This window comes from Sapajus apella, unplaced genomic scaffold (genome assembly GCF_009761245.1).
Source record: "Sapajus apella isolate SASKATOON/1434 unplaced genomic scaffold, GSC_monkey_1.0 scaffold2, whole genome shotgun sequence".
NCBI lineage: Eukaryota > Metazoa > Chordata > Mammalia > Primates > Cebidae > Sapajus > Sapajus apella.
This window is the reverse complement of record NW_022436942.1, coordinates 70,170,085-70,195,728: the sequence shown is the minus strand read 5'-3', so window position 1 is coordinate 70,195,728 and position 25,644 is coordinate 70,170,085. Positions and strand designations below refer to the sequence as shown.

The following is a 25,644-nucleotide window of genomic DNA, read 5'->3' as shown; positions in this document are numbered from 1 at the left end:
CGAGGTCAAGAGATCGAGACCATCCTGGTCAAAATGGTGAAACCCCGTCTCTACTAAAACTACAAAAAATTAGCTGGGCATGGTGGCGTGTGCCTGTAGTCCCAGCTACTCAGGAGGCTGAGGCAGGAGAATTGCCTGAACCCAGGAGGCGGAGGTTGCGGTGAGCCGAGATCGCGCCATTGCACTCCAGCCTGGGTAACAAGAGCGAAACTCCGTCTCAAAAAAAAAAAAAATAAATAAATAAATAAATAAAATGAAACCATAGAACTACTAGGATAATTAATAAAGCAATTTTAAAAGTGATATAGAAAGTCCAGGCACTGTGGCTCACACCTGCAGTAAGCCCAGCACTTTGGGAAGCTGAGGCAGGATAATTGCTTGATGCTGGAGTTCAAGATCAGCTTGGAGCCAAGCAGAGTGGTGCCCAACTGTAGTTCCAGCTACTTGAAAGGTTGAGGTGGGAGGATCCCTTGAACCTGAGGAGTCGAGGCCTCAGTGAGCCATGATCATGTTGCCCTACTACAGTCTGGATGACAGAGACCCTATCTTTAAAAAAAGCAAAATAGGCTGGGCGCGGTGGCTCAGGCCTGTAATCCCAGCACTTTGGGAGGCCGAGGCGGGTGGATCACGAGGTCAAGAGATCGAGACCATCCTGGTCAACATGGTGAAACCCCGTCTCTACTAAAAATACAAAAAATTAGCTGGGCATGGTGGCACATGCCTGTAATCCCAGCTACTCAGGAGGCTGAGGCAGGGGAATTGCCTGAACCCAGGAGGTGGAGGTTGCGGTGAGCCAAGATGCGCCACTGCACTCCAGCCTGGGTAACAAGAGCGAAACTCCGTCTCAAAAAAAAAAAAAAAAAAAAAAAAAGCAAAATAAAAATCACTAAATGTGCACTTAAAATGAGTAAACTTTATGGCATTTAAATTATATCTCAATAAAATTAAGTATAAAAATTAATAAAATATAGCTTACAAAAATATCATAGTTGCTGTGTTTTATAAAAGCATACCAAAAGAGATGTATTTGATTTAGAAAGTGGCCTGGGAGACTTGGCATTCATAGGCCACCTGGCGGACACAATTGGAAGTGCTGGGGTGGACAGCCACTGCACAGAAGGGATGGAGCTGGAAAGTGTCTCTTAGTCTCATTCTCTCCTTTTCTTTCTTTCTTTTACATCTTTGAGACGGGATCTCAGTCCATCGCCCAGGCTGGAGCAATCATGGCTCACTACAGCTTGGGCTTCCTGGGCTCAAGCATGCACTGCCACACCTGGCTAATTTTTAAATTTTTTGTAGACATAGGGGTCTTGCCCTATTGCACAGGCTGGTCTTGAACTCCTGTGTTCAAGTGATCTGCCCATCTCAGCCCCCTAAAGTGTGAGGATTATAGGCATGAGCCACTGTGCCCAGCTCATTCATCCTCTCCTTTTCTTTTCTTCTTCTTATTTTGTTGTTGTTGTTGTTTAGACAGTCTTGCTCTGTCACGCAGGCTGGAGTACGGTGCGATCTTGGCTCACTACAACCTCCATCTCCCAGGTTCAAGCAGTTCTCCTGCCTCAGCCTTTTGAGTAGTTGGGACTACAGGGGTATGCCACCATACCTGGCTAATTTTTGTATTTTTAGTAGAGATGGGATTTCGTCATGTTGTCCAGGCAAGTCTCGAACTCCTGGCCTCAGGCAATCCACCCGACTCTGCCTCTCAGAGTGCTGGGATTACAGGCATGAACCACTGTGCCTAGCCCATCCTCTCCTTTTCTAATGGAAACAAGTCAGACTTTGAATTATTGGCCAGAAGACCATAGCTCAGGTTATCCTAACTCGTAGTGAAAGGCTCTGTGCCTACTTTGTACTTTAGATTATCCCTATGCTAACCATTGTGGGAAATTCCCAGATATTGTTCCTACCAGGAGACATGTCAGACTTGGGAAAATTTCCTTCCTTAGTGTCCTGAAGTACCAGGAATTTATTTCTGCAGGGTTTTTGTTGTTTTGTTTTTCTGTTTTGAGACAGTGTCTTACTCTGTCACCCAGGCCACAGTGCAGTGGCACAATCGTAGCTCATTGCAGGCTCAACCTCCTGGGCACAAGTGATTCTCCCACCTCAGTCTCCTGAGTAGTTGGGACTATAGGTGTGCACTACTACGACCGGCTAATTTTCTTATTTTTTGTAGAAACGGGGTCTCCCTACATTGCCCAGGCCAATCTCGAACTCCTGGGCTCAAGCAATCTTCCTGCCTCGGCCTCCCAACATGGTGGGATTACACGCATGAGAATTTCTGCAGTTTTAAACAAAAGGAGTCCCCATACTAATATGAAGGATAATAATAACAACTCTTGTTGAGTACTTTCTTTGGGCCTGTTTCTTTTTATGGAAGACAGTCCTTTTTTTTTTTTTTTGAGACGGAGTTTCGTTCTTGTTCCCCAGGCTGGAGTGCAATGGTGCGATCTCGGCTCATCGCAACCTCTGTCTCCTGGGTTGAAGCAATTCTCCTGCCTCAGCCTCCCGAGTAGCCGGGACTACAGGCGTGCGCCACCATGCCCAGCTAATTTTTGTATTTTTAGTAGAGATGGGGTTTCATCATGTTGACCAGGATGGTCTCGATCTCTTGACCTTGTGATCCACCCGTCTCGGCCTCCCAAAGTGCTGGGATTATAGGCGTGAGCCACCGCGCTCGGCCGAAGACAGCCCTTTTTCCTCACATCAACTTGATGAGTTTGGTCCTTTTATTATAACAATTTCATAAATGCAGAAACTGAGGCTCGGATTCAGTCACTTGCTTAGGATCACACAGTTGATAAATGTCAGAGCCTGGATTTGAAGCTGAATCTGTTTAATTTCAGAGCCAAGGCCGGGCACGGTGGCTCACGCCTGTAATCCCAGCACTTTGGGAGGCTGAGGCGGGTGGATCACGAGGTCAAGAGATCGAGACCATCCTGGTCAACACGGTGAAACCCCGTCTCTACTAAAAAAAAAAAAAAAAAAACTACAAAAAAAAATAATTTCAGAGCCAGAGTTGCTGCTTTTTCCACCATCCAAAGTGCAGGATATCAACCACAAAAATTGTGAAATAGGTCAGTGTCCTGTTTAGGATTAGGCATTGGTACATATCCATCAAGACAGAAAAGAAAACAAAGAAAAACTAGAAGAATCATTGAGTGGAGACACCCACATCACAACATTCAAGTAATGCAGTCCCCTTCCCTGTGTCCTTAGCTATTCAGGCACAAAACACCCAGGTGTCTCACTACCTTTTAGGGAAAGCACTTCTTTTCTCCTTTTTTTTTGGAGACGGAGTTTCGCTCTTGTTACCCAGGCTGGAGTACAATGGCGCGATCTCGGCTCACCGCAACCTCCGCCTCCTGGGTTCAGGCAATTCTCCTGCCTCAGCCTCCTGAGTAGCTGGGACTACAGGCACACGCCACCATGCCCAGCTAATTTTTTGTAGTTTTAGTAGAGACGGGGTTTCACCATGTTGACCAGGATGGTCTCGATCTCTTGACCTTGTGATCCACCCGCCTCGGCCTCCCAAAGTGCTGGGATTACAGGCTTGAGCCACCGCGCCCGGCCATCTTTTCTCCTTTTTTTATGTTTTGAGACAGAGTCTTGCTCTGTCATCCAGGCTGGAATGCAGTGACATGATCTCGGCTCACTGCAACCTCTGCCTCCCAGGTTCAAACAATTCTCCTACCTCAGCCTCCCAAGTAGCTGGGATTACACACCTGACTAATTTTTGTATTTTTAGTAGAGGCAGGGTTTCGCCATGTTGGCCAGGCTGGTCTCAAACTCCTGATGTCAAATGATCCACCCGCCTTGGCCTCCCAAAGTGCTGGGATTATAGGTATGAGCCACCGTGCCTGGCCAGGGAGAATGTTTCTCACCAGAGAAAATGTTACCAAACGAAGAGCGTACTCCCGACCAGGCGTGGTGGCTCATACCTGTAATCCCAGCACTTTGGGAGGCTGAGGTGGGTGGATCACCTGAGTTTGGGAGTTTGAGAGCAGCCTGACCAACATGGAGAAAACCCATCTCTACAAAAAATATAAAATTAGCCGGGCATGGTGGTGCACGCCTGTAATCCCAGCTACTTGGGAGGCTGAGGCAGGAGAATCACTTGAACCCAGGAGGCAGAGGTTGTGGTGAGCCAAGATCACACCACTCCACTCCAGCTGGGGCAACAAGAGCAAAACTCCATCTCAAAAAAAAAGAAAAGTGTACTCCCCTCCTCTAAGTTGGGAAAATGGAAACCACCATTTAATGAGCACCTGCTGTATGCCAACCGCTTCCCCATAATATCATCTCGAAGAGCTCCAAGTTCTGAATTGTACACAAGGTTGGGTTTTTGGATTCCGTGGTGGTTGTCTTATTTGTTACCCGAAATGTTTCAGGCCTGCCAAAGGGTGTGGGAGCTTCCTCCCAGCGGCAGGTAAGGACAGGCCTAGAGCCAAGCAAGTCACTGCTTCATTCTTAGGTTCTGAGAACAAGCAGTAGGAATGGAAAAAGAGAACAATCAATTAATCCTACTTGGATGCTAAACAGCCTTTCAGAGTGAAGGGAGATATACCCCGCTAAGGATGGTGACCTAAGACTCTAGAGGCGTCTGCTAGGCGGTTCCATATGATGCCCTGGACTTGCCAAGTTCAGGGAGCTGAGTGCCAAGTCTATCAGCATTCCTCTGGAGCCAGGCCAACAGAGGCAACCTAAGAACATGGCTGAGTAACCACAGCCTGGTCAGGAGCCTCATATGTGCTCCCTTTAAAAGTGCTGTATTTTTCCATTCCTGGGAAATTCTTTTTTTTTTTTTTTTTTTTTTTTGAGACGGAGTTTCACTCTTGTTGCCCAGGCTGGAGTGCAATGGCGCGATCTCCGCTCACCGCAACCTCCGCCTCCTGGGTTCAGGCGATTCTCCTGCCTCAACCTCCTGAGTAGCTGGGATTACAGGCACGCACCACCATGCCCAGTTAATGTTTTGTATTTTTGTAGAGACGGGGTTTCACCATGTTGACCAGGATGGTCTTGATCTCTTGACCTCGTGATCCACCCGCCTCGGCCTCCCAAAGTGCTGGGATTACAGGCTTGAGCCACCGTGCCCAGCCCCTGGGAAATTCTTAAATCTCAGGTGACTCATCATCCCTTTCACTTGCACCAAAGGTGAACCCCAGCTCTCCTCTCCTCCCTCCTTTTCCCCATCCAAGCCCAACCTCACCAGGGTCATACACCATCTCTAAGTGATCCTGGGGTCAGCTCTCCTGAGGCATCTGCCCTTCATTCTTGCTGGTTAGCATGATTGGGGGTGGGGCATGGAGTTCTCCCTAGGGCAGGGTTGCCCAATTTAGCAAATAAAAATACAGGACACCCTGGTAAATAATTTGAATTTCAGATAAACAGTGAATGTATGTATGCATGCCTCAAATATTTTGTTGTTCTTTGCCTGTTAACTTCATCCTGGGAGTCTTTGTTTTTAGAGAGTCAGGGTCTCGGCCGGGCGTGGGGGCTCACGCCTATAATCCCAGCACTTTGGGAGGCTGAGGCGGGTGGATCACGAGGTCAAGAGATCGAGACCATCCTGGTCAACATAGTGAAACCCCGTCTCTGCTAAAAATACAAAAATTAGCTGGGCATGGTGGTGCGTGCCTGTAGTCCCGGCTACTCGGGAGGCTGAGGCAGGAGAATTGCCTGAACCCGGGAGGCGGAGGTTGCGATGAGCCGAGATCGAGCCATTGCACTCCAGCCTGAGCAACAAGAGTTAAACTCCGTCTCAAAAAAAAAAAAAAAAAAAAGAGAGTCAGGGTCTCGCTCTGTTACCTAGGCTGGAGTGCAATTGTGCAATCATAGCTTGCTACAGCCTTAAGCTCCTGGGCTCAAGCGAGCCTCATCCAGGGAGTATTTATTTATTTATTTATTTATTAAAGACGGGGTTTCACCATGTTGGTCAGGCTGGTCTTGAACTCCCAACCTCAGGTGATCCACCCGCCTTGGCCTCCAAAGCGCTTGGATTACAGGCGTGAGCCACCACTCACGGCCAATTTATTTACTTTAATTTTTTTTGAGACAGAGTCTTGCTCTGTCACTCAGGCTGGAGTGCAGTGTTGTGATCTTGGCTCAGTGCAACTTCCACTTCCTGGGCTCAAGCTATTCCCCTGCCTCAGCTTACTGAATAGTTAGGGTTACACGTGCACACCACCATGCTCAGCCATGCTCAGCCAATTTTTCTATTTTTAGTAGAGATGGGGTTTCCCTATGTTGCCCAGGCTGATCTTGAACTCCTGTCCTCAAGTGATCTACTCACCTAGGCTTCCCAAAATGCTAGGATTACAGGCATGAGTCACCATGCCCAACCTCCGGGGAGTATTTCAATGCATTCCCTTCCGATCTGTCGTTTTTTTCTTCGCGTGTTCTGTCTCCCAGGCTGGAGTGCAATGGCAAGATCTCGGCTCACTGCAACCTCCGCCTCCTGGGTTCAAGTGATTCTCTTGCCTCAGCAGCTAGGATTACAGGCGCATGCTACCACGCCTTTGTATTTTTAGTAGAGATGGGGTTTCTCCATGTTGGTCAGGCTGGTCTCAAACTCCTGACCTCAGGTGATCCACCCGCCTCAGCCTCCCAAAGTGCTGAGATTACAGGCGTGTGCCATCGCACCTGGCCAGTTTGACCTGTCTAGGCTAGCTAGACATCTATCCACCCACATAATGTTATACATTCTTGTATAAACTGCTTTATAAACTGTATGTCAGGAGCATCTTTACATATATATAAATAAAGCTCTACCTCTTCGATTTATTTATTTATTTTTTGAGACGGAGTCTCGCCCTGTCACCCAGGCTAGAGTGCCATGGTGCAATCTTGGCTCATTGCAAACTCCACCTCCTGGGTTCAAGTGATTCTCCTGCTTCAGCATCCAGAGTAGCTGGGATTAGCCACCATGCACGGCTAATTTTTTGTATCTTTAGTAGAGACGGGGTTTCACCATGTTGGCTAGGCTGGTCCTGAACTCCTGACCTTGTGATCTGCCCGTCTCAGTCTCCCAAAGTGCTGGGATTACAGGCGTGAGCCACCGAGCCTGGCCTATCTCTTTTATTTTAATGGCTTTTTTTTTTTTTTTTTTCCCATTTCATGGTGTAGCATACTTACGGACAGTTAGGACTTTAGGACTACTAGGAAACAAGTTTTATTTTGTATTTTTCTGTATTCTGCAGATTATCTCTTTGGAATACATTATTGGATCAAATGTCTTGACATCCTTACCTTTTTTTGTAAACATACATGTTAAAACTTTTTAAAGCCTGTGTGTGGTGGTTCATGCCTATCATCCTAGTACTTTGGGAGGCCAAGGCAGGAGAATTGCTTGAGCCCAGGAGTTTGAGACCAGCCTAGGTGACACGGGGAGACTCTAGCTCTATTAAAAATTTAAAAAATTAGCCAGGTGTGATTGCACACTCCTGTAGTCCCACCTACTTGGGAGGCTGAGGTGGGAGGATCACTTGAGCCAGGAAAATCAAGGCTACAGTGAGCCATGATAGTGTCACTGCACTCCAGCCTGGGTGACAAAGCAAGATTTTGTCTTGCAAAAAAAAAAAACCTTTTTAAAAATTAAAAATGTGAGTCTGGGCAAGGTGGCTTATGTCTGTAATCCCAGCACTTTGGGAGGCCAAGGCAGGCAGATCACAAGGTTAGAAGATGGAGCCCATCCTGGCCATCATGGTGAAACCCTATCTCTACTAAAAATACAAAAAATTAGGCCGGGCTTGGTGGCTCACGCCTGTAATCCCAACACTTTGGGAGGCCAAGTTGTGGGAGATCATCTAAGGTCAAGAGTTCGAGATCAGCCTGCCCAACATGGCCAAACTCTGTCTCTACTAAAAATACAAAAAATTAGGCCGGGCGCGGTGGCTCAAGCCTGTAATCCCAGCACTGTGGGAGGCCGAGGCGGGTGGATCACGAGGTCAAGAGATCGAGACCATCCTGGTCAACATGGTGAAACCCCGTCTCTACTAAACATACAAAAAATCAGCTGGGCATGGTGGCACGTGCCTGTAATCCCAGCTACTCAGGAGGCTGAGGCAGGAGAATTGCCTGAACCCAGGAGGCGGAGGTTGCGGTGAGCCGAGATCGTGCCATTGCACTCCAGCCTGGGTAACAAGAGCAAAACTCTGTCTCAAAAAAAAAAAAAAAAAAAATTAGCTGGGTGTGGTAGTGAGAGCCGGTAATCCCAGCTACCCAGAAGGGAGGCTGAGGCAGAAGAATTGCTTGAACCTGGCAGTTGGAGACACTTTTTTTTTTTTTGTCTTTTTGTTTTTTTCCTTTTTGTGGAGAACGGGTTCTCGCTATATTGCCCAGGCAGGTCTCGAACTCCTGGGCACAAGCTATCCTCCCTCCTCTGCCTCCCTAAGAGCTAGGATTACAGGCGTGAGCCACAGTGCCCGGTGGAGACACTTATGTCTTTAGATGAATGCACAGTTACATGTAGACATATAGTTTAGAAGGTATATAAACTCTGGAGAACTTTTAATTTTGAGTTGGTCTAGTGATAATTTTTCTATTTTTAGTAGAAACAGGGTTTCACCATGATGGCGACACTGGTCTTGAACTTCTGACCTCAGGTGATCAGCACGCCTCGGCTTCCCAAACTGCTGGGATTACAGGCATGAATCACTGTGCCCAGCCCTCTGAAGACTTTTTTTTTTTTTTTTGAGACGGAGTTTCGCTGTTGTTGCCCAGACTGGAGTGCAATGGCACGATCTCGGCTCACCGCAACCTCCACCTCCTGGGTTCAAGCAATTCTCCTGTCTCAGCCTCCCGAGTAGCTGGGACCACAGGCATGCACCATCATGCCCAGTTAATTTTTGTATTTTTAGTAGAGACGGGGTTTCACCTTGTTGACCAGGATGGTCTCGATCTCTTGACCTCGTGATCCACCCGCCTTGGCCTCCCAAAGTGCTGGGATTATAGGCGTGAGCCACCGCGCCCGGCCCCTCTGACGACTTTTAATCCGGTTTCCTTGACTAGTATTTCTCAAAGAGTGGCCCTGGATTGAATTATTTTATTTTTTATTTTTATTTTTTAATTTTCTTCTTGAGGCAGAGTCTCACTCTGCCACGCAGACTGGAATGCAGTGGCATGATCTTGGCTCACTGCAGCTTCCGCCTCCTGGGTTCAAGCGACTATTGAACCTCAGTCTCCCAAGTAGCTAGGACTACAGGCATGTGCCACCATGCCTGGCTAATTTTTTTATTTTTAGTAGAGATGGGGTTTCACCATGTTGGCCAGGCTGGTCTCAAACTACTGACTTCAAGCGATCTGCCTGCCTCAGCTTCCCAACATGCCCTGGGTTGAATTATAATCTCTGGTGGTAGAATTCCAGGAAACTCATGGTTATCATGTTGCCCAGGAGATTCTGATGTCCACTAGAGTTGGAGAATCAGATATTTTTTTTTGAGATGGAGTCTTGCTCTGTTGCTCAGGCTGGAGTACAATAGTGTGATCTTGGCTTTCTGCAACCTCTGCCTCCTGGGTTCAAGCAATTCTCAAGCCTTAGCCTTCCAAGTAGCTGGGACTATAGGTGCGTGGTACCACCACCAGCTAATTTTTGTTGTTGTTTTTTTTTTTTTTTTGAGACACAATTTTGCTCTTGTTGCCCAGGCCTCCACCTCTCAGGTTCAAGTGATTCTCCTGCTTCAGCCTCCTGAGTAGCTGGGATTACAGGCGCCCACCACCAACCAGGCCCAACTAATTTTTTGTATTTTTAGTAGAGATGGGGGTTTCACCATGTTAGCCAAGCTGGTCTTCAATTCCTGGCCTCAAGTGATCCACCCACCTTGGCCTCCCAAAGTGCTGGGATTATAGGCATGAGCCAGCTTGCCTGGCCAAGAATCATTTTTTGGACACTAAAAGGCCCAGAAACAGAGAAGGGAACGTCAATCAAACGGATCAAACCAGCTGCTTAAGGTTAACACTGAGACAATGTAGTGGAGGGGATGACTATGCTCAGAATAACCTGGGTTTAAATCACACTGACTAATGTGGGCTTAGGTCATGACCCCACTGAGTCTTGCACACCTACTTGCCTGGCTGCTGCTTCTATTTCCTGTAAGTCTTTGACAACTGTCACTTTCTCAGATAGGCTTTTCCTGACCATACCATTTATTTATTTAGTGAGATATTCAGATAGGCTTTCCTTGACCACCACTATTTATTTATTTACACAGTCTTGCTCTGTTGCCCAGGCTGGAGTGCAATAACACAATCTCAGCTCAGTGGAACCTCCACCTCCTAGGTTCGAGCCTTAGTCTCCCGAGTAGTTGGGATTACAGGCATGTGCCACCATGCCTGGCTAATTGTATTTTTGGTAGAGATGTGGTTTCGCCACATTGCCCAGGCAGGTCTGGAACTCCTGATCTCAGGTGATCCACCAGCCTCTGCCTCCCAAAGTGCTGAGATTACAGGCATGAGCCACCATGCCCGACCTATTTACTTATTTATAGAAGAGTTTTGCACTGTTGCCCAGGCTGGTGTGAAATGGTGCAATCTCGGCTCACTGCAACCTTTGCCTACCAGGTTCAAGGGATTCTCCTGCCTCAGCCTCCCCAGTAGGTGGGATTACAGAATCACACCACCACACCCAGCTAATTTTTGTATTTTTAGTAGAGAAGGGGCTTCACCATGTTGGCCAGGCTTGTGTTCAACTCCTTACCTCATGTGATCCACCCACTTTGGCCTGCCAAAGTGCTGGGATTACAGGGGTAAGCCACTGAGCCGGCTTTACCACACTATTTAAAATTACCTCTCTCTCAGTGCCCCTCTTCCTTATTTTATTTTTCTTGGTAGCATTTATCACAATCTAATAGGCTATCTACTTATTTATTGTCTGTCTCCTTCACTACAAATAAAAGCTCCATTAAGTCTCCGTCTGCTTTATTTATTGATGTCTCCTCCATGCCTAGAACAAATAATAGGCATTCAATAACTTAATGTTGTATGAATAAATCTATCTGTAAAAAGAGGTAACAGAATGTACCTCCCAGGGAAATACTATGACAGTTATGAAAATTAAATGAGAGGATAAATTTAAAGACCTTGCATTTAAATACTCTAGCCATATACTTAGTAAGTATTCACCTAGGATGTTTCTTTGTTGGCTGAGTCCTGGTAGAAGGGTGTGTGGCAGGCCAGGTCTCACTAACACAGGCCTGCGTAACAACTTTCTGTACTGAGTGGTTAAATATTAAAAGTTCAAAAAAAGCCAGTGTTCTTATACAAAGGCTGGAAGGTATAACAAAAGCCCACCAAAGGCCTTTCCTTAGCCTTAGGGCATGGCAAAATAACGAAGGAATTCCTAACAGGACCCATTTAGGACTAAGCAAGTTTTTTTGTTTTTGTTTTGTTTAGTTTTTTCTAATATGGAGTCTCACTCTGTTGCCAGGCTGGAGTGCAGTGGCGCGATCTTGGCTCACTGCAACCTCTGCCTCCCTGGTTTAAGCAATTCTCCTGCCTCAGCCTTCTAAGTAGCTGCGATTAGAAGTGCGGTCAACCACGCCCGGCTAATTATTTGTATTTTTAGTAGAGATGGAGTTTCACCATGTTGTCTAGGATGGCCTCCATCTCCTAACCTCAAGATCCGCCCTCCTCGGCCTCCCAAAATGCTGGTATTACAGGCACGAGCCACTGCGCCGGCCAATGCCCAGGTAAGTTTTGTATTTTTAGTAGAGACAGGGTTTCACCATGTTGGCCAGGATTGTCTTGATCCGCCCGCCTATGCCTTCCAAAGTGCTGGGATTACAGGCGTGAGCCACTGCGCCCAGCCGGATTAAACAAATTTTATCGGAGGTCTGAAGTAATTCCCCAAACCTCTGTGATTTGGCAGGAGACAAGATAAGGGCACCTACACCCATATAAATTAAGAAATTTATTTGGCTTCCCCAACTTTCCCTTGGGTCTCTCTCTCCCCCAGGAGTTAACTGAGGCTCCAGAGGAAGGTCTTCAGGACTCAGACCTTAGTTATAGATTAAAATAAGTTAATTACTTATAGATTAATGCACCCTTAAACGTAGGCATATAGCTTCGAAGGTACATAAGCTCTGGAAAGCGTTCTAATTTTGAGTTGGTCTAGTGATAATTTCCAGGCCTTCTCCCTGTAACTGGTTGCAGAAATAAAAACTCTTTCACTTCAGTTCATCTGCATCTCCTTATTGGACCACAAGAAATAGCAGCCCGACCCTCAGTCTGGTCCGAAAACAGGTGGAGGGCTCTCAAACTTCTTTGGCAGATTTTTGCTGTTGATCAGCACCCCCTTCCCCAACTTTCCCTTGGGTCTCTCTCTCCCCCAGGAGTTCTTGGTTCCTCTGCAATTAATCACAGCCAAGTCTGACTGGTTCTTCAGGACAGAGCAGCCGAACCCTAATTTTGACCGAGAGCTTTCTCCTCTCCTCTCGTCACTTCCCAGTGAGTGACTCGGAAGAGATCTTAACAGCAACAGCTGCCTCCTCTTGCCAGCTTGATACCACCTGCAAAGTGAAAGAACAGCGTTTAAAGAAGTGGCAATCTGACACGGTGGATGCTTCCATTTCCGCGCAGGCGCGTTCAGTCGCAGCTCCAAAACTATCGCGATAGGCAAGCGAAAGCGACTCTGGCCCTTTAACAGCCCCTTCCCGGGGGCCTGCCCCGCGCGTGCGCACTGCAGTTCTGCGCTTGTCATCATGGCGACGCGGGGCCATGTGCAGGACCCTAACGATAGGCGCCTGCGGCCCATTTACGGTGAGTGCCTCGGGCCAGTCGGGTCGCCAGCCCTACGCGTTGTGGGCTGCCGAGGCTGGGGCGAAAGCCCAGGAGGGGTGCTGAGGTCCGGCGCGTGGGCGAGGCAGGCGCAGGGGGCGGGCCGCGCGGGCCACTAGGCCGCAGCCGCGGGCCTCGCGTAGGCGCCGGCCCAGCCTTCCTCAGCCCTGACGTGGTAGCGGCGCGGTCTGGGCAGCTGCTGGTCGCCAGAGCTGGCCTGCCTGGCAGGCCCCTTGGGACGCGTGGTTCTGAAGACACCTGCGCTACCCGCAGGCTGCATTATTACCACCGCTCCCGAGACCGGAGATTTCCCTGAAGGTGGAAGCCGGCTCCGGCACAAGGGTGGGAAGCCCTGCCAGGGGGATGATTCCCTACCAGAAATTTTTTTATTTACGGGAATTGGGCCTAGTGGGTTGTCTGACTAGGTGGGCCTCGGTATACAGGAGAAACCGAGGTCCGGAGTGGGGAAGGGGCGGACGCAAGGTCACCCAGATCGAGTCAGGAGCGGGCGCGAGATTCCAGGCTCCCAATCCAGAGCTGTTTGGAGAAGCAGCTGCTCTGGGCACACGTGGGAGGCGGGGGGAGGGGGTCTTGGGCCCAAAATAGCGGTGAAGAGATTGTGATAGCTCGTGTCAGAGGGGCATGCAGAACTACTGGAGGGCTTCTCCTTTCTGCAGCTTCTCTGTGGTTTTCTCTGCAGTTTTTCTTCCCTGTGCTATGCAGATCCCTCTTCACTGTTCTTAGCTCAATCCGCAGGCTTGAAGACCTTGATGTCATCCAGTTACCTTGGTAGTGAAAAATCACAGATTTGAGTTTGGGAGAAACCCTTTTCCAATAACCGAGATACTATGTGATTAGATTGGTCCTTTTTGCATTTCCTTTCCTCTTAGATGGTTGTATGGTTTTGGTCTGTCTCACTTAGTGGTGAGGAAGCTTCAAGGTCAGCGGTTTTTAACAAAAGTACACCTCGTGGTTATAGACCTCGTGTGGATGTTACATTGGAGGCTTCTCCCCATGGCGGGAATCATTTTGGGAGCGGGACGGTGGTTAACTTTGTTTCTGGCTACAGTTACTTCTGCTTTTATTTCATAATTTATATGATTCTTTACTCTTACATCTCATTTGATTCTAGCAACAATCCTGTGGGTTGGGAAGTAATAATAGCTGAAGTTGGTAGACCACTCATTTTAACAGTCACTGGCCTTGGCCTTTTATATGGGTTATCTAATATAATCTTCACCCATTCTCAAAGAGGTGGGTACTGTTTTTTCCAGCCCCTGTACTGTTTAACAACAACAACAAAACAGATGAGGAAACTAGGGCTTTATTGATACTGTGTAATTTGTCTAAGACCACTTAGGCTAGTATTTCTTTCTTTTTTTTTTTTTTTTTTTTTTTTTAAGACGGAGTCTCACTTCTGTCACCTGGGCTGGAGTGCAGTGGTGCTATCTCCACTCAGTGCAACCTCCACCTTCCGGATTCAAGCAATTCTCCTGCCTCAGCCTCCCGAGTAGCTGGGATTACAGGCATGTGCCACCACGCCTGGCTAAATTTTGTATTTTTAGTAGAGACCGGGTTTCACCGTGTTGGCCAGGCTGTTTTGCAACTCTCCTGACCTCAAGTGATCCGCTCACCTCGGCCTCCCAAAGTGCTGGGATTACAGGTGTGAGCCACTGAGCACGGCCTCAGTTAGTATTTCTTGGAGCCAGAGGAGTCTCTGTCACTCAGGTTGGAGTACAGTGGCATAATCTCAGATCACTGCACCCTTCATCTCCCAGGTTCAAGTGATTCTTCTGCCTCAGCCTCCTGAGTTGCTGGGATTACAGGCTTATGCCACCAGGCCCAGCGAACTTCTATGTTTTTAGCAGAGACAGGATTTTACCATGTTGGCCAGGCTGGTCTTGAACTCCTGACCTCAAGTAATCTGTCTTTCTCAGCCTCCCAAAGTGCTGGGATTATAGGCATGAGCCACCAAGCCTGGCTCCAGGCTTACCTTTTTTTTGTTTGTTTGGGAGACAATCTCTTTCTGTCACCCAGGCTAGAGTGCAGTTGCACAATCACAGCACACTGCAACCTCCGCCTCCTGGTTTCAAGTGATTCTCCTACCTCAGCTTCCTGAGTAGCTGGGGTTACAGGTGCCTGCCACCATGCTGGCTAATTTTTGTATGTATTGTAGAGAATAGGTTTTGGCATGTTGCCCAGTCTGTCTAAAACTCCTGAGCTCAACCAGTCCTCCTGCCTTGGTCTCCCAGAGTGCTGGGATTACAGGTGTGAGCCACTGCACCTGGCCCTTCCTCACCTTCTTAACCTCTGTGCTAGAAACCACCTCACTTTGAGCTGAAGACACTGATTTGCCTGAGGTCACACAGAGAAAGGATTCTGATTTCCCATTTCCCCGGGGCTGCATATTCTCTTGCTCTTGCCCTCCAGTGTATGTTTTCAGAGGGCAAAAATATGTGCAAGGTGGGAACTGAATCCAGGGTTCATAATTTGTGACTTATTACATTTTTGTGCAGCAGCTGTTTGCAGACTTTTTTTTTTTTTTTTTTAAGCTAAAAAGACTCAATACTTTCAAGAGTATTTTGATTTTTAAAATTGTTATTGAGGACCAAAGAGAATTTCTTTGGTCCCATAGTTATTTAGAATTAATAGTGTTAATTAATTGACTGTCCAGTGGTAAACACCATGTCCATTTCACGTCACTAAACATCAGGATATATGAACCAGGATATATTAACAAGTTTTATTCTCAAAACTGAAGTCAGAATTATGTAGCTCTTGTTATATGTACATGGGAAGAGGATTAGAAGAGGCTTTCTTCAGGAATTCTAAGGCGATTAGTATAAACTGGCAGGACTAGGAAAAGAACGGTACAGACTGTGAATTCAGCACTTCAACATGTTTGACTTTTGAACTCTACACTTTTGTTATTTAAATACTTTAGTACCTCCAAACAACTATGTTTCCTTGAATTCAGACATTCTGATAAATGAACAAATTTCATCTATGGTGGTACTTGCCCACCAGCCAAAAATTCAACAACTATCAGCATTAATTAGTGTTTACTGGTGGGCTAACTGCCCTATTAGGTAGGTAAGATTATTATGATCAAACTGAAGCCTAGAGATTAACTTGCTCAGGGTTGTAGCTACCTAATTGTAGAGCTGGCATTCTCACTGAGAGCTTAGCCCTTCACCAAGCTCAGATTCAGCAGCACCACTAACTTTGTACAACAATATTTGTACTGCCAAGGTTTCAGGATTTTACAGTTGTGTTGGAAACCTTGCTTGGGGCCTGAGCTCTTGCTGGATATCATTGAGGGTACACATGGAAGGGCTATAAGGTGATTCATTGTGAAATTGTGGTAGGTTGAAATTTTACTTGTGGTGTTTAGGGTTGGAATAGCTTTTCTGTGTGCATAGATTTGATTAGTTCAAACATCTTCACAGTGCATCTTGCATTACTAATAAGTTTGAGTATTGCATATTTTTTTTTTTTTGTATTTTCTCCTAATTTTTATTTTTATTTTATTTTATTTTTTTGGTATTTTATCCTAATGAGTATTGCATTTTTAGTTTTTTGAAAACTTCCACTCATGACCTTTCTAGAACCCTGACTTGGTTATTCGGTCTCCTTTTGCTAAAATTGTTCTCTTTTGCTATGTAGCTCCCAGCAGATTTTGTACTCTTGTGTTACTTGGTAAGCTCCAGTGCCTTCTTTCACTATTCTTTTTTTGAGACAGGATCTGGCTCTGTCACCCAGGCTGGAGTGTCTTGGTTCACTGTAACTTTCACTTCCCAGGCTCAAGTCATCCATCTTCCTCAGCCTCCTGAGTGCCAGGACTGCAGGTGGGCACCACCATGTCCAGCTAATTTTTGTATTTTTTGTAGAGACAGGATTTCACCATGTTGTTCAGGCTGGTCTTGAACTCCTAAGCTCAAGCAGTCTGCCTGCCTTGGCCTCCCAAAGTGCTAGAGTTACAGGCGTGAGTCACCACACCCTGCCCATTATTCTTCATTTTAAAATGTTTTCAGTGGTTATGGATTAGGGAACGAAAGGGATGAAGGGAGATAATAAATACCTGATTCTGTTTTGTTATGCAGCCTCCCCCCCATACTTTTATTTCTTTTTATTTCTGTTTTTTTTTTTTTTTAATTTCACCCTCATATTTTTAAATAATTGGAAGTGGAACTGATGGTCAGGTATAGCACTTAATAAATCTGTATAGAATATGGAAATTGCTAGGTCACCAAATTGCATAATAGAAATAAAGAAGGTTCAAAGTAGAAAAAATGTTTGCATAGTGTTTAGAATATACACACGTACAGGAATAAGATCTCTTGTTTAATATGTTTTACTGACCTGCAATCTTGGACTAGCTTGGATTAGGTATAGTGTATTTTCCAGTGTGTGACAATCACTTCTTTGGTGAGTTACGACGTTTCTCTTGGGTGCCTGGCTCAAGTAATTATTCTACTATAGTTCATAGTTTAGGAGTTCCTGACCTCTGGATGGTGGACCGATACTGGTCTGTGGCGTGTTAGGAACTGGCCGCACAGCAGGAGGTGAGCAGCAGGGTGTTGCTGGGGAGAGCATTACTGACTGAGCGCCACCTCCTGTCAGATCAGCTCATAGGAGTAGGCGCATGAACCCTATTGTGAACTGTGTACGTGAGGGATCCAGTTTGGTGCTCCTTATGAGAATCTAATGCCTGATGTCTGAGGTAGAATAGTTTTATCCCGAAACCATCCCTCCCTGCCATGAGTGGAAAAATTGTCTTTCATGAAACCTGTCCCTGGTGCCAAAAAGGTTGGGGAACGCTGCTGTAGTCCATTAATGAAAACTCTCAAGTCTTCAATCAAAAGTGGTGTTTATTCTGACCTCCTGTTGGACAGTGTGGTAGCTTTGTGAGTCTGGTCCTATTTTGCCTCAGAAGTGACAGGGTACCTTGGTGAGTGAAGACTATCTTGCTTTTCTGTAGAAAAGTCACTTGGCACAACCTATTTTTTTCCATTCTGAAAATATGACCATTTAAAAAGCCCCAATTTACTAGAACTTGTCTAGAACTTCCATCACCATCTGATTGCTGAGACCACCTCTGAGACCCGCCTTGTTAATAACCGAAAGAGTTCCTATTGGTCTTTTGCCCTGGACCTGTGACATTCTGGATTTTTTTTGTGTTCAGGTATGGCCAAGTGCAACAAGCATGCAAGGCTGGGCATGGTGGTTTGGCTGGGCGGGGTGGCTTACACTCGTAATCTCAGCACTTTGGGACGCCAAGGTGGGTGGATTGCCTGAGGCCAGGAGTTCGAGACTAGCCTGGCCAACATGGCAAAATCCCATCTCTGCTAAAAATACAAAAATTAGCCAGGTGTGGTGGCAGGTGCCTATAACCCCATCTACTTGGGAGGCTGAGGCAGGAGAATTGCATGAACCCAGGAGGCGGAGGTTGTGGTGAGCCAGATCGCATCATTGCACTCCAGCCTGGGCAACAAGAGCGAGACTCCATTTCAAAAAAAAAAAGAGATGCTAGCGATTATTAGAGAAATAGTAGGCTAGTACCAAGCTGACACTTTCTCCTTAATGTAAAGGAAGTATTAGAAAAGGGATTAGCTTTTTCACTGTGAGTATTATCTAGGGCTGTCTGCAAGAACTAAAAACATTTCATTTGGAGTGGTACTCACCCATGCTTTGCAATATTGCTTTAACCAGTCCATCGTATTGCTTCTCTTGCCTGATTTGTGGATGGCTGCTTTTGGCTGACTCCTTTTATTAAGGGAACAGCACCATTCTTCAAGGCCAAACTACAAATACCCTTGAGTAACTTTAAAAAACTTACGAAGAAGACAGACTCTGCCGGCTCACGCCTGTAATCCCAGCACTTTGGGAGGTCGAGATGGGCGGATCATAAGGTCAGGTGTTTGAGACCAGTCTGGCCAATATGGTGAAACCCCGTCTCTACTAAAAATATAAAAATTAGCCAGGCGTGGTGGCGGCCACCTGTAGCTCCAGCTACTCGGGAGGCTGAGGCAAGAGAATTGCTTGAACCCAGGAGGTGGAGGTTGCAATGAGCCAAGATCATGCCATTGCACTCCAGTCTGGGTGACAGAACGAGACTCCATCTCAAAAAAAAAGAAAAAGGAAGACAGATTTAAGATATGGTTTTTATTGGCCTGTTTTCTCCAAGGACTGCTTAACTTATATTACTGATTTAGTAATGTAAAATGAAAATAAACTTTCCCAAGGGACTTAGCAACCAATTTTCAGTCTCCTAGGTGTCCTAGGTGTTTCAGTCTCCTAGGTCTCCTGATACCTGGCTGAATATGGTGAAGCGTTTTAAACTTTTTCAGGTGAAGAAACAATCACATTGATAACAGCACAAGTAAAGAAGGTTGCTGTAAATCCTTGTGGGAGCCAATGCAAGAGGGTAGTGCCCCCGGCCCTGATGGAAACAAGAAAGCTCTCAGGACCTGAAGCTTCTCAGTTGCCCATCTCTGCTTTTCACTGTGTGTCTATTCTTTTTCTGCTTGGTTCTTTTTTTTTTTTTTAAGACGAAGCTTTGCCCCGTTGCACAGGATGGAGTGTAGTGGCAAAATCTCAGCTCACTGCAACCTCTGCCTCCTGGGTTAAAGTGATCTCGTGCATCAGCCTCCCAAGTAGCAGAGATTACAGGTGTGCACCACTATGCCCAGCTAATTTTTTTTTTTTTTTGAGACGGAGTTTCACTCTTGTTACCCAGGCTGGAGTGCAATGGCGCGATCTCGGCTCACCGCAACCTCCGCCTCCTGGATTCAGGCAATTCTCCTGCCTCAGCCTCCTGAGTAGCTGGGATTACAGGCACGTGCCACCATGCCCAGCTAATTTTTTGTAGTTTTAGTAGAGACGGGGTTTCACCATGTTGACCAGGATAGTCTCGATCTCTTGACCTCGTGATCCACCCGCCTCGGCCTCCCAAAGTGCTGGGATTACAGGCTTGAGCCACCGCGCCCGGCTTAATTTTTTTTTTTTTTGTGGGGACGGGGTTTCACCATGTTGGCCAGGCTGGTCTTGAACTCCTGACCTCAAGTGATCCGCCTGCTTTGGCTTCCGAAAGTGCTGGGATTATAGGGGTGAGCCACGATGCCCTGCCTGCTTGGTTCTTCAGACTGTTTTTACCTGCTTACTCATCAACTTACCCAGAATCCAACATGTTGGCTTTTGTAGCCACACCAAGCTGTGGCTGGGGAAGGGAGGGTTCATTAGCCTCACCCCGTAGGCTTAATCTCTCTAGATTTTCCAATAAAGGTAATTGACATTTTTTATTCTTCTATAAATGCTATGTGAATAAAGAGTCAAGAGACAACTCTTTTTCTTTGTTCCACATCAATCAAGTTGCATCCCCGAAAGTTTCTTCAAAATAGAAATTCTGGAGCTGCCACTGGTAACCTCAGACTTAAAATTTTTGTTATTTTCCAACTGAAGCTCCTTGTAACTTACTGACTCTGGCTTTCAGTGTTCTGGTTACTGAGTACCAGCAAGAAACCTGATTTACCCAGCTTGGATCAAATGTCCACCTTGGGGTGGGCTGCAGTTATGTGGTCTAAACATGGTCATCTAGTCCTAACCCTTCAGCAGGGGCACTGGAAACCATTCCCAGACAATAAGGCGTGCAAATAGGTACATTATATCAGAACCTTGTCAACTACAGAGGGAAAGGGAAAAATACCCTTGCAGTCCTGACCTCTGGTCTGATCCATTTATGGGCAGACCTTCAGAGATGGATCTCATCAAAGATGTTTACCCTCTGAGAAGGCTTCAAGATAGGTTCTATGAACCTGGAACCTTGCAAGATCATTGAGTTAGTAGTAACTTAGAGCTGATTCTGAATGAGATTGGCATCAAGTTATGAGGAAGAGAGGATATCGTTTAATCAGCTGGTTTGTCTTTGTCAGGACTGTCAGCTGAGCTAAGAATTTAAGAAAACTTGTATTAGATATTTAGGTATTTAGGCCAAGATCATGTGCTTTTAGATTTCTGTGATTCTCCAATGCCTTTCCGGAATATTAGGTCTTTGACCTTCCTCTTTAAATTGTGATTCCCTAGAGTAAGGTTTTTTATCTTTTTATCTAGCATTATTGGTGCTCATCAATGTTAAGTGCATTGAAGAGATGGAACTCACGCATTCTTGTGACTAAGTTTTAGTTAAGTGTTCATTGCAGAAATATTTAAACCGTATAGTAAAATGACAGTTTATTTCTGTTATTTGAGACACTCTGAGCTACCAGGGTCATAGATTATTTTATGTTGTCTGTGCCTTTGTTGATTTGGGACCTTGATGAGCAAAGAGGAACCTGGTGGTGGTAGAGGATTGTGAACTGGCCTGCATTCAGTCATCTTTGCATATTTAGAATTGACAGCTACTGTACTGTTTCCCATTTATAATGCTTCTCATTTTTCTCCTCTGGAAATGAATCTGCTTTTGTAAAAAAATAATAGACTGTTTTTAGAGCAATTTTAGGTTTACAGAAAAATGAGTAGAAAATACAGAGTTTCCAAATACTCTCTCTTCCCATCCCCATGGTTTCCCTTATTATTATTATTATTATTTTTTTTTTTTTGGGACGGAGTTTCGCTCTTGTTACCCAGGCTGGAGTGCAATGGCGCGATCTCGGCTCACCGCAACCTCCGCCTCCTGGGTTCAGGCAATTCTCCTGCCTCAGCCTCCTGAGTCGCTGGGATTACAGGCACGCGCCACCATGCCCAGCTAATTTTTTGTATTTTTAGTAGAGACGGGGTTTCACCATGTTGACCAGGATGGTCTCGATCTCTTGACCTCGTGATCCACCCGCCTCGGCCTCCCAAAGTGCTGGGATTACAGGCTTGAGCCACCGCGCCCGGCCCCTTATTATTAACAAGTTGGATTCATACATGTTTGTTACCATTGCTAAGCCAACATGATACATAATTGTTCAATAAAATCCACGTAATAGTTTAGGCCTCATTCTTTGTGTTGTATATTCTATGAGTTTAATAAATGTATATATCCACCATTTTAGTGTTATACAGAATAGTTTTAGTGCCCTAAAAATCCCCTGTGTTCCACCTATCCATCCCAACCCCCATCCTCTGTCAGTCACTTGTTGTTTTACTATCTCTATAGTTTCACCCTTTCCAGAATGCCATATAGGAATTATATAGTATATAGCCTTTTCAGATTGGCTTTTTTTTTCCCCATTAGCAATATGAATTTAAGGTTTCTCCATGTCTTTTTCTTTCTTTATCTCTGTTTTTTTTTATACTTAATAGCTCATTTCTTTTTTTCTTTTTCTTTTTTTGATGTAGGGGTTTTGCTCTGCCACCCAGCATGGAGTGCAGTAGTGCAATAATAGCTCACTGCAGCCTCAACCTCCTGGGCTCAAGCAAACCTCCCAAGTAGCTGGGACTATAGGCATGTGCCACCATACCCGGCAAATTTTTAAATTTTTTGTAGAGATGGGGTCTTGTTGTGTTGCCTGGGCTGGTCTTATATTTCTGGCCTCAAGTGATCCTCTCGCCTCAGCCTTCCTAAGTGCTGGGATTACGTGAGCCACTGCACCCGGCCTAACACGATTTCACAGTGGGTCTCCATGTTCCTTAACATTTGCAATGTATCAGCTGGGCATGGTGGCTCATGCCTGTAATCCCAGCACTTTTGGAGGCTGAGGTGGGTGTATCACTTGAGGTCGGGAGTTCGAGACTATCCTGTCCAACATGGTGAAACCCCGTCTCTACTAAAAATACAAAAATTAGTTGGGCATGGTGGTGCATACCTGCAATCCCAGCTATTCAGGAGGCTGAGGCAGGAAAATCACTTGAACCCAGGAGGCAGAGGTTGCAGTGAGCTGAGATAGTGCCATTGTACTCCAGCCTGGGCAACAGATTGAGACTCCGTTTCAAAAAAAAAAAAAACAAATTTGAAGTGTATCGTGCATTTCAATAGTTAAACCCCCACTCCAAATCCCTCCCAAACCAAATAAAATCCAAATAACCCAATTAAAAAATAGGCAATGGGCCTGAATAGACATTTTTCTGAAAGAAAGAAAAGGCATAATAATTGCCAACGAGTATATGAAAAGGTGTTTAACATTGTAAACGTCAGATAATTGCAAATAAAAAATGCACTGAGATACCACCTCACACCTGTTAGGATGGCTGTTACAAAAAGGACAAGAAATAAGTGCGGCAAGGGTGTGGAGAAAAAGGACCCTTGTATACTGTTGTTGTGAACGTAAATTGGTACAGCTATTATAGAAAACGGTGTGGAGGGTCCTTAACAAGTTAAAAATAGAACTACCACATGATGCAGCAATCTCTCTGCTGGTTATATACCGAAAATGAATGACATCAGCAACTTATAGAGATGTATCTGCACTCCCATGTTTATTGCAGTATTATTCACAGTAGCCAAGACATGAAATAACCTGAGTGTTCATTGATGATGAATGGATAAAGAAATGGTGGGATATATATACAATGGGATATTACTGAGCCTTAAGAAAGGAGATACTGCCATTTGTGACAACATGGATGAACCAGAAGATCATTATGCTAGGTGGAGTAAGCCAGACACAGAAAGAAAAATATTACGTTATCTTGCTGGTAGAATCTAAAAAGAGTTGAATAGATGGTAAGAGAGTAGGACAGTGGTTACCAGGGGCAAGAAGGAGGGGAGAAAAAGGGGAGATATAGGTCAAAGTATACAAACTCACAGGTATGTAGGATGAGTAAGTCCAGAGATCTAATGGATAGCAGGACTATAGTAATAACATTGTACTGTATACTGAAAATTTGCCAAGAGATTATTTTAAGAGCTCTTATCACACAGTAAATGTGTGATGTGATGGATATAGTAATTTGCTTCCTGTACTGATTATTTCACTATGTAAAGGTTTATTAAAACATCATGTTCTTGGTTGTGGGTGACTCATGCCTGTAATCCCAGCACTTTGGGAGGCTGAGATGGGAGGCTCACTTTATGCCAGGAGTTCAAGGCTGCATTGGGCCATGATTGGGCCACTGTACTCCAGCCTGGATGACACAGTGAGACCTCATCCAAAACAACAACAAAAAAACATGTTGTATGCCTTAAACACATACAATAAATTTTTTTGGAGAAATGGATACATAGCTTTGAGAAACCTAAAAGTCAATTGTTCTTCCAAGTAAGTGCTAATTACTATTTTTTTTTTTTTGAGACGGAGTTTCGCTCTTGTTACCCAGGCTGGAGTGCAATGGCGCGATCTCGGCTCACCGCAACCTCCGCCTCCCGGGTTCAGGCAATTCTCCTGCCTCAGCCTCCCGAGTACCCAGGACTACAGGCACGCGCCACCATGCCCAGCTAATTTTTTGTATTTTTAGTAGAGACGGGGTTTCACCATATTGACCAGGATGGTCTCGATCTCTTGACCTCGTGATCCACCCGCCTCGGCCTCCCAAAGTGCTGGGATTACAGGCGTGAGCCACCGCGCCCAGCCAGCTAATTACTATTTTAACAAGAATGTTTTAAAATAACTATTTTCTGGCTGGGTGCGGTGGCTCACACCTGTAATTCCAGCACTTTGGGAGGCTGAGGTGGGTGGATCACCTGAGGTCAGAAGTTCGAGACCAGCCTGGCCAACATGGTGAAAACCCATCTCTACTAAAAATGCAAAAATTAGCTGGGTGTGTGGTGTGCCCCTGTAATCCCAGCTACTCGGGAGACTGAGGCAGGATAATTGCTTGAACCCAGGAGGCAGAGGTTGAAGTGAGCTGAGATCACGCTACTGTACCCCAACCTGGGTGACAGAGTGAGATCTCATCTCGGGGAAAAAAAAAAAAGGGCCAGATGCAGTGGTGCAGTGGCTCACTCCTGTAAATCCCACCACTTTGGGAGGCTGAGGTGGGTGGATCACGAGTTCAGGAGTTCAAGACCAGCCTGGCCAACATGACGACACCCTGTCTTTACTAAATATACAAAAATTAGCCGGATGTGGTGGCAGGCACCTGTAGGCCCAGCTACTGGGGAGGCTGAGGCAGGAGAACTGCTTGAACCTGGGAGGTGGAGGTTGCAGCGAGCCAAGATCCTGCCATTGTACTCCAGACTGGGTGACAGAGCAAGACCCTGTCTCAAAAAAAAAGTACTATTTTCCCTACATCCTTGCCTACTCCTGCTATTATTGGACTTCATTCCTTACCTCCCAATCCCCCAGATGGAGTCTCGCTGTCGCCCAAGCTAGAGTGCGGTGGCACACAAGCTGGAGTGCAATGGCACAATCTTGGCTCACTGAAACGTCTACCTCCCAAGTTCAAGTGATTCTCCTGCCTCAGCCTCCCAAGTAGCTGGGACTACAGGCGCGTGCCACCATGCCCAGCTAATTTTTGTATTTTTAGTAGAGATGAGGTTTCACCATGTTGGCCAGGATGGTCTCGATCTCTTGACCTCGTGATCTGCACACCTCAGCCTCCCAAAGTGCTGGGATTACAGGCGCGAGCCACCATGCCTGGCCCCACCACCTCCCAATCTTATGGGTGAAACTTCTCATATTTTTCCTCGGCAAATTATACTTAACTCTGTGGCAAAGTCAGTACTCATTAAATATATCTTATTGAAGAAACATAGTCTACTTGGTAGATTTGAGGCTTGAATACTATAAAGGCTACTTTCTGGTTTTCATTTTAATTTTTAAAGAATTTAAGGTTTTGGCCGGGCGCGGTGGCTCAAGCCTGTAATCCCAGCACTTTGGGAGGCCGAGGCAGGTGGATCACGAGGTCAAGAGATCGAGACCATCCTGGTCAACATGGTGAAACCCCGTCTCTACTAAAAATACAGAAAATTAGGTCGGGCGCGGTGGCTCAAGCCTGTAATCCCAGCACTTTGGG

At 45.9% G+C, this 25,644-nt stretch overlaps 1 protein-coding gene across 2 annotated transcripts in view; it reads left to right on the top strand.

Annotated features, from left to right (window-relative positions):
* Positions 1 to 12,446: 12,446 nt before the first annotated feature.
* NAA25 (N-alpha-acetyltransferase 25, NatB auxiliary subunit) overlaps positions 12,447 to 25,644 on the top strand; it is an 82,858-nt gene continuing 69,660 nt past the window's right edge. Inside the window, exon 1 of one of the 2 annotated variants that reach the window (XM_032240052.1) lies at positions 12,447 to 12,750. In XM_032240052.1, coding sequence (XP_032095943.1) covers positions 12,693 to 12,750 — 58 coding nt within the window. In that variant the 5' untranslated portion in view covers positions 12,447 to 12,692. The remainder of the gene's footprint in view (positions 12,751 to 25,644) is intronic. The other variant, XM_032240061.1, reaches the window with a different exon arrangement.